General features: G+C 55.3%; 1 protein-coding gene across 1 annotated transcript; it reads right to left on the reverse strand.

Moving 5' to 3' along the window:
* Positions 1 to 961: 961 nt before the first annotated feature.
* LOC146344247 (uncharacterized) lies at positions 962 to 3,424 on the reverse strand. The gene is made up of 6 exons (XM_084860338.1): positions 3,326 to 3,424; positions 2,678 to 2,813; positions 2,433 to 2,533; positions 1,847 to 1,999; positions 1,600 to 1,696; positions 962 to 1,255 (listed from the first exon to the last, which is right to left on the reverse strand). The coding sequence occupies exons 1-6, from the start codon at positions 3,413 to 3,415 to the stop codon at positions 1,224 to 1,226; spliced, it is 609 nt and encodes a 202-aa protein (XP_084716464.1). The 5' UTR covers positions 3,416 to 3,424; the 3' UTR covers positions 962 to 1,223.
* Between the last annotated feature and the right edge of the window lie 8,695 nt (positions 3,425 to 12,119).

Below are 12,119 nucleotides of genomic sequence, written 5' to 3' on the forward strand. Positions count from 1 at the left end.
ATGGCTCCAGGAACTTCTGCAGCCCTGTCAGTAATCCGTATTTCTGAGTGACCCACATAGGAGGAGATTTTTTTAGCAGCTGCAGTTCCGCCCTCCGCGTACCTTTTTGCAGAGGCAGAGGGCTCACTTTGGGCTGAAGTTTGCATCAGGACTAGCTGCCTCTCCACTCTCCTCCCTCCAGTCTTCTGTCTGTCTGGCGCAAAAGTTTTCAGTTGCCAAATCTCTGGCTATCTGATCTTCGGCCTCGCAAAAAAATATTAATAGTGTCCGATCGGAGAGCCAGTGTGGTGTAGTGGTGAGAGTGCTGGACTGGGAGCCGGGAGATCCGGGTTCTAGTCCCCACTCGGCCATGGAAGCTCACTGGGTGACTTTGGGCCAGTCGCTGACTCTCAGCCCACCCCACCTCACAGGGTTGCTGTTGTGAGGATAAAATGGAGAGGAGGAGGATCATGTACGCCGCCGTGGGCTCCTTGGAGGAAAGAAGGCAGGATACATGGGAGACCAAGAGATCAGTATCAGCCTTGATCCACAAAGCAGCGTGGCATGCAGCAGTGCAAAACCAGGCAGAAGCTCAGCAGGCAGAGCTCCACCCCCACCCCACCCCCCTTCCCTGAGCAGCACAGCTAAAGTGGAAGGGGAGCCAGGCTCCTGAAATAAGACACACACCTCCTCCACCTCTTGGTGCGCAGGATCCTGTTGTGACAGAGGTCTTCCCTGGCTTCCACTCAGAGTAGACGGAGAAGCACAGCAGAGACCTGGACGCCCTGAACCACAAGCAGCCATGCAAAAAGACACACACCTCCTTCCTCAGAATCAGAGCTGCTTTGGGGCTCTATGGGTTCAGTTTCCACCCTGACATCAGGTTACAACAAGCACGTCCCTGTCTTCATCTTTGATATGTTGGAAGCTGTGGATCAGTACCTCAAACTGAACATGGGATCGAGGAGTCTTGCAGCAGAATCATGGGCTGTAATTGTTTTATTTTCACAAATAATGACATTCAGAAACTTTTCTCCCCCCGACTGCTGACTGAGAACATATTGGTCTTTAATCCCTCCTCCCCCAAATAGCATTGTTTTTCCGTGCGTGTTTTTCTTTTCCTTCCCTCTGATCCTTCACGCTCCTGGGCGCACCTTTTTGCATTTTCTTTCCTTTCATTTAGTTCAATGCTGCAGACAGTGCCGCTTGTCAAGAGGATGGCCCAGTTTGGGGTGGCGAATCCCCTACTCTTCGAGGCCCTCAACAATTACAGCATCTGGATGGAACGGAAGGGAAAAGAAGCAAAGGGGATACTGGAGTATTCCACCTGATTTAGGTAGCAGATGACTGTAGACGTCACATATAAAACTGCATTATTTGGGGTGTTTGGCCGGCTACGCAGAGATCGGCCGGCTACGCAGCCAGCCAGGAAGGACACTAATTGAGTGCCTAACTGGCCACTGAGAACACTGCTGGTCCGTGCTGAGAAATCCCAGCCTAAATGATTGAGGCCAAGGCCATTCCCCAGAAAGAGATGGAGAACCCGGGGATAGATGAACGTGGCCCCTTGCTCTGCCTTGCATGTGTACACATCCAGGGTGTCGAGGATCTGGCAGTCACCTTTGCTTGGGAAGAGGACTCTAAGCGCCTCAGGGACCTTCTTCTGCCTCTGGAGGATGTCGAGCTGCTGCAGTACCTTTTCCTTCACTGCCCTTGCCTTACAGGGTGAGAAACACAAGCTGTGCGGGCAGCTCTCCTTCCCCCGCACCCCCTATTCATGACACAGGGACACCGCCGATGTCAAATGCCGTTCTCTGTGCAGACCCGTCCCTTCCCCTGCGCCAAGCCGACTTAGCCGCTGACTCACCTCCGTCCCCAGTACCACATGGGATTTCCCGAGCATGGCGTAGACCAAGAGGATCCCAGCCGCACTTGTCTGCAGCTGGGATCCATGCGCAGTCAGCAAAGCCATGCTCAGGAACTCCCTCTTCTGGCCCTCGGTGAAGAGTTCCCGGAAGACCTAAAAGAGACAAGCAGTCACGGTACTCGGAGGGGGTGCCGGCAGGTGCCATCCGTTTTTCTTGGCACGAGAAAAGAAAGAGGGGGACCCTCTACAAACCCTTGCAGCGGTGCCTCTCTTTAGGCTTCTAGCCAGCCTGAAACAGGAGCCTTGGACTGATATTGGAGGCTCCCCACTTGCTTGGGGAGACCTCCGGAGTGGTTGGAGGAAAAAACACCCCCCAGCCGCTGATGTGAGTTGATATTATTATATATCCCAGACAGGGAGGGGCGCTCAAGGAGGGCATTCCCCTCCTCCCCTTCCGACAGACACCCTCAGCTTCCCACGCAATGTTGTCCCCCCGCCCTGGTCTAATTGGACAGCTGCAAGAGGCGACTCGTCTGTCTGCAGCCCTGCAACCAAACTTACGACCAACGTGGAAATACAGCCTTACCTCCCCAACCCTGCAAGTATCTTTGCAGGCCAGCAGCATCTTCGTCCCCGTTCCCCCCTGGCACCACAGTTCCTCCTCCTCCAAGTCAGTCATTCTCTGCCCTAACGGAGACACGCCAGAAGCTATAGCTTGGTTGCCCTCTACCACTGGCCTGACATCTTTCTCTTCCCTTCCCAAGACAAATCCAAGGGAAGCAGGGGGTAAAGAAACTTGAGGAGCAGATGGAGCTTTTCCAGCTTCCGTACCCCTCTGGAAGAGAAGCAGCTTCATCAGGCAGCTGATGGCCTCCCTCGCCTGGTCCCTTAGTTCTTCATGTTTGCTGGTTAGGTGGAGGCCAAAAGCTGCCACGTAGTACCCGAGAGCAGGGTGTTCTCCAGATGTCTAGTGGGAAAGAAAGCGAGATGAATCTCTATGCACATTCCACTCTCAGCTCCTCCCTTTGCTTCAATGCACTTCTTTCTGCAACTCCACTGGTAGGATTAGCCCTTAGCGAGAGCTCTAACCCACCTTCTCCACATTCAGGGTAACTGGACCGGTTCCCAGTGGGATGCTCTATCTTTGCATTTGGGAGGGGAGCATGAGACGACTATGGGTCTTAGCAGCACTGAGAGACACGTCCATTCCCCACGAAACTGTCAAGATTGTCCTTTCCCAAACAGGCCGGATGGGAAGCACGACCTGGAACACGACCCTGGCATGGGGGGGGGGGGTTAACCCATCACCTGCAACTGTGACTCTGATTCGGTGTCCCTCCCCACCCCCACCCCCGCACCTGCTAATCACATAAAGAAAATAGTTCCCTGGCCCCCCAATGGCAGTTTGGTCTATCCTCTGAATTCCCTCCCACTCCCAGGCCAGGGCTCCAGGCCATGCCAGCATGTGGGGATACTCACATCCAGGTCTGGCAGGGTGACTGCATGGCGCAGGAGGGATGCTCCACATGTCAGGGCTCTGCCTCTCTCCTGGCCATGTTTTGACAGCATCCAGTACTTGATGTGCTGTGGAAGGAAGCAGCAGGTCAGAGTCCTATCGGGGTTGCGCACCACCTTTTTCAACCGAACTGGATCACAAAGTGGTCCGCAGCAATACCATCGGATTGTGTGAGATGGATGCTATTGCCCTGAGAGAAGCACATCTTGAAGACCCTCTTTGATATCAGATGGCCTCAGACTTCGATATCAGGTGTGTCTCTCCTCCTCCTCCTCCTCCTCCTCCGCTTATTTGGATGCTGCTTTTCGGAAGTCAAATCATCCCTAAAGCGGCTTAAACGCCAACTAAGGTACATGATACAAGGTTTGCACAACGTGTCCTCCCCTCCCTGACTTTCTGCCTTGATGGATCGCAGCTCATGGACTAGAGAGTCATCCATGCAGAAGCAAGCAGGAGATAGCAGGCAGGAGGGCCGTGCCAGAAATGGCCCCCGTCGCTCCATCCTGAACGTTCTGCACGGGACCTGCTCCCTTCGGCTTGTGCTGCTGTCCGTTGGGCCACGTCCTCTTCTGCTGCTGCTGAAGGCTGGGCCAACTAAGACTCTCCCTTGGAATCCAAAGGGCAAGATCTACCCCTCCTGCCCCCCCGAAGCCCCTCACCTGCAACAAGAACAGCAGATGGCTGAGGGTGGGCTCCCCCGCCAGCAAGCCCCTAAGCATCAATTGCAGGGTGTCAGCAGGGGAGGGTTGGCAGGAACCCTGGAAGGGAAGAGAGCAGCCGCTTAGCGTGGGGCGACTGAAGGGTCCTCCCAGTCAGCGGTGGAAGGCTCCACCAGGGCGAGAGGAAGTCCTGTAGCTCAGCCAATCTAGGGAGACCTGCCAGCTAGAGACAGCTCCATGGACCAGAAGGGAACGTGGGCAGCAGCTACGGACCACTCGCCCCTTCCTGCCCTCTCAGGGCGCCGCCATTTGCCCCCTGAGGAGGGAACTTGGTAAAGAGGGGATTGGGCACCAGTGACCCAGGACAGGGTATCTGCCCCAACATTGATGCATTTGGCCAGAATATACCTTGCTGTGGAAATCTGCTCTTTCTCTTTCCCTGCTCAAGACTCCATGAAGAGCCAATCTGAGGACCAGAGCCTCGATCTGCCGGCTCAAAGGAGGCTTCGCTTTGCTGGTAGGAGGAAAGGAAAAGCAGCAGATGGGAGGGAGGGAGGGACTTAATGGATAGGCCTTGTCCAAGGAGAACGTGTTGGACGTCCCAAGCAACAGCCCTGCCCTGTGCAGCAGAGAGCTGGCTTGGTTCTCTGGCCCCGGGGGAAGTGCGGGATCCCCTCCTAGCCCTGCTCAAGTCGCAAACGGGGTCCCCAGCCATTCCCCCAGGGCCGCAAGGTGTAAACCAAAAATACATCTGAGGTTTGAATGACAGAACTCTCACGTGAGACATTCTTTGACCCTTGAGGAGAGAGGGAGACACTGACCCCGAGGGAGCAGTAACTGCGGAGTTCATTTTGGTTTCTCTTGAAAAATAAACCAAAGAGGAACCTTCTGGAAGTCTGTGTCATGTGGAGTCTGGGGAAATGTGATTCCTGGGCTCATCCTACACGTAGCACGGGAGCTGGTAAACAGCACTGACGAAACTCTGCCCCTGCCCCCACTTCCCCAAATCAGCCACCATGGGCTTGCGGAGGCCAGTCCTTGAGCCAGCGCAGATCCCATTGCCCACAGGCCGCCTCCGTACCTGAGGTGGTGAATAGCCAGCATCGCTGCAGACAGGACACAGGATGGCCCTGAGTCCTCAGGAAGGGTCTCCATTGCTGCCTGTGGGAGATCAAGAGGTGAAAGGCAACAGATGAGAACCACAGGCCCACCGACACCCCGCCTGGCCCTGGAGGGAATGGTGAGAACGAGACAGAGGGCCTCTCCAAACTGTCCTCCCAGCCCTGCAACCCAGGTAAGAACATGTGATGAGCCCTGTAGGATCAGACCAAGGGTCCATCTAGCCCAGCATTCTGTTCACACAGTGCTCAACCAGCTGGCCCCAGGAAACCCACAAGCAGGACATGCGTGCAACAGCACCCTCCTGCCCGTGTCCCCCAGCAAATGGCCTACGGTTGGATTGTTCTGTCTCCTTTCTCCTCCATACGCCATCCACAGAGGGTGAAAGAACATCCATGGAAGCCCCAGAGCCCTAATGTGTCCCTGGACTCCTCTGGTCTGGTCCCCAACATTGGAATACAGGGCTCCTCCTCCACCCTCCAGCTCTGCGCCTCTCAAGGGCTCCATCTCACTCACCGCTACAGCCAGGGCAAGCTCCGCCTTGGTACAGAGGAGGCCAACCGTCCCCCAGCTGCTCTGGCCTGCGGCCGTGCAGCAGCTGGGGATGGCACGCAGGAAGGCCATCTTCATCTGGCAGTCCAGCAGGAACCTCTGGAAATGGGGAGGGTCAGGCTGTGAGGGAGAGAGGGGTGTTTCCGGGCCTTGTCTGACATGGTTCAGGCAGCCAGAATGCAGGTTCCGAAGTGGTATCCTACTCCTCATCCAAGCTCAAGCCGTCCATTCATATGGTGCGGGCCAACCTGGCAGCAATTGGCAGTTGCCTGAACCCCTTATCCTTTTACTTACAGGCTGCTAGTGAGGCCCCTAACATGAAGCTCTGCTTGGATGCTAGATCCAGAGACAGATGACATCTGAAGCTGAATATCCCTTGCAGAGAGGCAATGGCCTGGTTGGGACAACATGACAGCCCACTGTGGCTGAATTCACCCAGTGGGGGCTATCGTGTTCTGCGGGTCTCCCATGGGTCCTCGGCTTGCCATGGCTTGTGGTTTCATAGGAACATAAGAAGAGCCATGCTGGAACACACCATGGGTCCATCTTGGCCAGCATTTCGTTCACACCTTGGCCAACCAGCTGCCGAGCGGGACTCCACAAGCAGGCCAGGGGCGCAACGGCACCCTCCTGCCCATGTTCCCTAGCAACAGTTGGACGTGGGCATACCGCCTCTGGTATTGGACGTGGCAAGTAGCCCTCAAGCCTAATAGCCAGGGCTGGACGTCTCCTTCAGGAATTTGTCTAACCTCCTTTTCAAGCAATCCACACCGAATTTTGCCTACTTCTACCATTTCTCCCTTTACCCTCCTTTTTCCAAGCGAAACAATCCCAGTGTTGTAAACTTCCCTCATAGGGGAGAGGCTCCAGCCCCTTGATCATTGTTGTTGCCCTTTTCTGCCCTTTTCCCAGCTCTCCATGATCCTTCTTCAGGTGTGGTGACCTGAACCGTACCCAGTTTTCCAACCGTAGTCGCATCATAGACTTGTAGAAAGGCAGTTGCCAGTGTATTCTCAAGTCCTTTTCCATTTATGCTTCACTTGGAGTTGGCCTTTTTTACAGTGGCCCCACACTGGGTGGACATTTCCATTGAGCTGTCCACCACGACCCCAAGATCTCTTTCTTGGTCTGTCACCACTAGCTCAGATCCCATCAGATTATACTTGAAGTTGGGAATTTTTGCCACAACGTGCCTCTCTTTGGACTTGCTGACACTGAACTGCCCTTGCTGTTGGGATGCCCATTCTCCCAGTTAAGAGAGATCCTTTTGGAGCTCCTCACAACCCCTTTTTGTTTCAACCACTCTCAAGAACTTGGTGTCATCAGCAAACTTAGCTACATCACTGCTCACTCCTCATTCCAGATCATTGATGAACATGTTGAAAAGCATTGGTCCCAATGTAGATGCCTGTGGGACCCCACTATTGACTTCCCTTGAATGGGGATAATTTACCATGCATTCCTGCTCTATGCTTTCAGTTCTTTAACCAGTTACTGATCCATAGAAGGACCTCTGCTCGTATCCCATGACTGCTACGTTTGCTCAGGAGATTTTGGTGAGGGACTTTGTCGAAAGCCTTTTGGAAGTCCAAGTGAACAATGTCTACCACATCACCCCTGTTTACATGTCTAATGACACTCGCAAAGAAGCCTAAAAGGTTCGTGAGACAAGACTTCCCTTTGCAGAAGCCAGCCAGGTTGATTCTTGTTCAGAAGGACTTGTCCTAATACTGCTTTCAGCCGAGTTCCCCAAAACAGATGTGATGATAACCAGCCTGTAATTTCCTGATCCCCACTGCGGTTTCGAGAAAGCCACCTTGGTGGTCCTGGTTTTCAACCTCCTAGCTTGCAACCTTCAGGGAGCTGGGTGAACTGAGGCAGCAGAAGTTGTCTGAGGGTCAAGCCCAGCTAACAAGCCTTGCATTATGTGAGGGCTGTCGAACCCTCCCAAAGCCCCACTGCCTGGGTTCCCTCGACATGACAAGTAAGAAAGGCGATGGCTGGCTGTACCTTTTGCCCTGACTGAAGTCTCTGCATGAACTGCCGGATGGTCTCGACCTCCTCTGAAAGGGTCTTTTGGGACTGGATCAGTGGCAGAAAGTTGTCTGTTGGGACACCCGAGGGGAAAGACATGGCAAGGAGACAAGAAAGGGGAACAGGCAAGAAAGGAGAAATGAGTCCCACTTCTTTCTTCAAGAGGCGCTGCTTTCCCCAGAAGCCTTCTCGAATCAGAGAGGCGGAAAAGCCAGACCTGCCTCCATCTTCCCAGTGGGCGTGATGTGATCCTTTGTGCCCGGACAGAAGTCCCCCCACCCGCCCAAGCCCAGGCATCACCTGACCTGAACCGTCCGACCCCGTCCTCCTCTCCATCCCCAGGGCTTTCAGCCTCTTGGCAACGGAGCACAGGTCGATGGCCTCCTTCCTGTGCTCCTGTTGTCTTGAGGCCAGGGGATGGATCCTGCTCTTGTGGCGGCGGCAGCAGCAGCAGAAGCTCCATCTCCTTCCTGGAGATGATGGAGGATCCCCTTCCTGTGTTGCAGGGCTGGCCTTGGGAAGCCTCTTCCAGAAGAAGGGGAACAGCTTGCGCAGCCTGGAAGAGAGTGAGCGGCTTGCAGTGTCTTTGGTCTCAAGATGGCTGACCTGAGCTTTGGGCGAACCCAGGCTCTGGTCTCAGTCTGAGCCTCCCAGTTTGTGTCCAACAGTTAAGTCTCTCATGGACCAAGATGCAAGAGTGAGGGCAGGAAGCATACTCTGAGCAGTTCCATGCCATTGGCACGGGATGACATCTGAGTCCAAGTGAGCATGGTACCCAACCCAACTGCAGAGACAGACACCAAAGGAGAGCCTGTTGACACCCCCACAATCCTAGCCCTGGCGCTGATCTCAAAGGGGATGGCCATGTGCCCTGCTGTGTAAAGGACAGTCCTTTGTTTGAAGGCTGGTCCAATCTCGGGAGGTCGCTAGAGATTGAGGCAGGGGTTCAGTCCAGCGGATCCCCCCCCCCACGGATTAGACCAGATCTGAGTCTGGTGTAAGGGGAAACAGCCCGAAGGAGGGAGAGCAGGGAGGGGCCTTGAAGTTGCAGGGGGGCAGCAGACAGAACAGGCAGGCACACACGTCCCTCCATCACAGTCTTCACCACTATGGTGATTGGCATTATGTTTCTATTGAAATTGTCATGAGTATTTCAAAATAGTCATCTACAGAAGAAATGAGCACAGGAACATTTGACGTAAATCTGCATCGCCTTTTCGGGTGAGGTGTAAGTGGCCACTAGGGATGTACTTACCTTTTTGAAGGGTGACATTTGCAGGAGGGGAGGCACTCCGTCCCTCCGCCCCGAAATTCTCTCCAGGTGGCTCCGCTCCACGGAAATTCCACAGAGCTGCTGGCCGGGGCCGCGCGCTGCCAGACATCCGGCCGCTGGGCAGCCTGCGGGGACGCAAATGGCGGCTGCCGTTGCCGCCGCCATTTGCATGCCTGTATTGTGCCGTGATAGGCTACCTCAATATTTACGTAGCCTATCACGGCAAAAAAACAAAACAAAACAGCCAACGCAAATGGCGGCTACGGCGGCCGCCATTTGCGTTCCCTTTGTTTTTTTTGCCATTTTAGCCTACGTAAATATTTACGTAGGCTATTACGGAAAAAAAAGAAAAAGAGAACACAAATGGTGTAGTAAATATTTACGTAGGCTAAAACGGGGGGGGAAAAGGGAATGCAAATGGCGGCCGCCGTAGCCGCCGGCATTTGCGTTCCCTTAGTTTTGCCGGGATAGGCTACGTAAATACTTACATAGGACAAGGCAAGCCTTGAAAAACTGGAAACAAGGACAAGGCAAGCCTTGAAACACTGGAAACCCTGAAAGCGGACAAGACGGGGCTTTTTGAAAAGTGCCTGGCTGTGGCAGGGCAGGGAAAGTCTTGCAAGGGTAGGGGTGGGCAACTTCAGGCCTTGGGGGTAGGGATGTTAGAGAATTCCACCACGGATCCGAGGGAGTCCAAATTCCAGTGAATTTGGCCCCCCGGAATCTGTGGCGGAATGGAGCAACCTGCCCCAGCACCTCGCGATAGCCCTGCGAAACGGAGCCTACCTGGCTGCGGCTCTGGCGGTGGATCCGGCATCAGCGGCAGCTCCAGTGTCTCCAGCTGCTGCTGGGCTGTGGCCACAAAAGGCGGCCGGTATACTGGCCGCCATTTGAGTCCCTGGCAAGCTGTGATAGGCTACGTAAGTATCTACGTAGCCTATCCCGGCTCAGAGCAGGGAGGCAAATGGCGTAGCAGCCACCATTTGCGTCCCTGCTTTTGCCTTGATAGGCTACATAAATATTTAGGCTATGTAAATATCACGGCTCAGCGAAGGGACGCAAATGGCAGCTGCTATGCCGGCCGCCATTTGTGTCCGCAGACCTGCCGTGTGGATGCACCCGGCCGGCGGCTCCGTGGACTTCTAACTCTAACTTGTCCTACCAACTATCTCTAACTAAGTGGTTCTAAAACTACCTGTAACTGTCTAACTGGATCTCACAATTCTCTCTCTCTCTCTCTCTCCCTCTCTCTCCCTCTCTCTCCCTTTCTCTAGCTCTTCCTCTCTCGCCTGACTCCCCACAAAGACGTGGTCCCACCGGGACCTCCAGAAGGCCACCCAGGGCGGGGAGTGTCACAATGGAGAGCGTGTCATCGTTGCTTAGCAATCTGCTCCCTGGCCCTTGGAGGAGCGGTTTGTTGCTGCCTCCCTGGCAAGGGGCCAAACATCCTAAGTCTCCCGCTCGGCTTTGCTCTGGAAGACAAGTGGCTTGGGGGGTTGCTGCTGAAATCAATCATAAAGAATAATTTTTAAAATAATTGTAAGCAAGTTGATCCTTTTTTTAAGAGGAACATCTGGCAAGCCACAAAGAACATGGTCAGAAGCAATTTCCCCACCAGTCGCCATCACTCCTGGAGTGCTGTGGCGGTGGCTGCTGCTTTCTCCCCCCCGACCCGCTCCCTCCGCTTTCCTCCTCGGCCTCCCTCCCCTCCCAGGACAAAACTGGATGTCGGTCTGCCGCAGTGGAAGTGCGTGCGGCCCAGTTTGAACGGGGGCTGTGGCACTGCCGGAGGGAGACTGGCGCGCCCTCCCCGTCCGGGACAGAATCCCATTCCCCCCCTCCCGCCCCCGGGGGGATCAAGAAGCCAAGAAGGGACCCTTGATGTTCTGCTCAAGGCTTTGAGGCCTCAGATAGACGTGGGGTGGGGTGGGGTGCAATTCCAGGTTCCCCCCCTCCTTCCTGGAGCACCATGGTCCCGATCCAGCTCCTTGCCCACTTAGACTGAAGGAAAGACGTTTGACCGTTGCTGACTCCTGTGTAAGTGTGTGCAGCCCCACGTTGGATTGGACCATGGCAATCCGGGAGGGGGAATCATGCCTTCTTCCTCTTCCCCTTCCCCGTCGCCATGCAGAAGTCCCCCACGCCTCCAGCAGGAGGCCTTTTTTCTTCTTTTAACACCACTCTGTGTGTGTGTGTGTGGGGGGGGGTATTTCAGGCTGAAAACTGGGAAGCGAGAATCCCCCCCCCCCGGATTGCCATGGTCACAGTCCAGATCAGGCCTTGCACACGGCCGCACACAAATCTGAATGAAATGGCTCCCCTACCAGATCCTGCTGAGCCGCCGCTTCTCCCATTCCCGCCCCGCCGCAAAGACCGGCTCTTGCTGCTCCCTGCCAGCCACGGGTGTTTATGGGCTTTTCGAGAACAAGACCGATCTGGAATTGGCTTCCAGGCGCCCTGCCTGAGCAGAAAGGGCCGAGAGCCACCCCCACGAATCCCTTGCTCTGCAGCGAGGGAGCGCTCTCCAACACTTCTGGCTTTCGGGGAGCGATGGACAGGTCGCCCTGGCCCAAAGCCATTCCCCTCCCGTCGGCACACTGTGCACACACCCCACACAACACTACGGGCACAGCATTTGCTGGGGGGAGGTTCTGAGCTGGCGTGGGATCTGGCACACGCGCACAGCGTTCCCCCCAGCCGGCAACAGACTCTCGGTGGAAAAGAAGGAGGAGGTCAGCTGCTTTCAAGGCCTGCTGCTGGCTCTGGGTGAGGGAGGGCGGGGGGAAGCAGTAGGCCGTGCAGCAGCCCCCGCCTGCCCCCAGCCGCCACTGCCTCTTAGGCCTCAAGGCTTCCTCGCATTTCCGGGCTTCGTCAGTGGCGTCGCCCTTTCCGCCATGTGACAGGCACGGCCTTGTCCACCTCCCTCCATCGAATGCTTGAGCTGGGAGGCTGGCAGCAGCGCAATTGCTCGCCATGGCTTTACTTTGGAAGCGCACATTCAAGACCATTCCACCCCCCCAACCAGAGAACCCTGCACACAAGCCCCTTTAATTGCCCCCCTCCCACACCAAGGGGTGCAATGTTTTCTGAAGGGGGCGAGGAATCCGCCTTTCCATCGTC

Source organism: Heloderma suspectum, chromosome 5, assembly GCF_057233095.1.
Source record: "Heloderma suspectum isolate Gila_16-S chromosome 5, 16-S_ref, whole genome shotgun sequence".
Lineage (NCBI taxonomy): Eukaryota > Metazoa > Chordata > Lepidosauria > Squamata > Helodermatidae > Heloderma > Heloderma suspectum.

Coding starts and splice junctions, on each gene's coding strand:
- LOC146344247 (XM_084860338.1), bottom strand. CDS start 3,415: ATGCTGTCAAAACATGGCCAGGAGAGAGGCAGAGCCCTGACATGTGGA. Junction 2,814..3,325: donor TCACCCTGCCAGACCTGGAT/GTGAGTATCCCC, acceptor CTTTCCCACTAG/ACATCTGGAGAACACCCTGC. Junction 1,256..1,599: donor AGTCCTCTTCCCAAGCAAAG/GTGACTGCCAGA, acceptor CGTTCCATCCAG/ATGCTGTAATTGTTGAGGGC.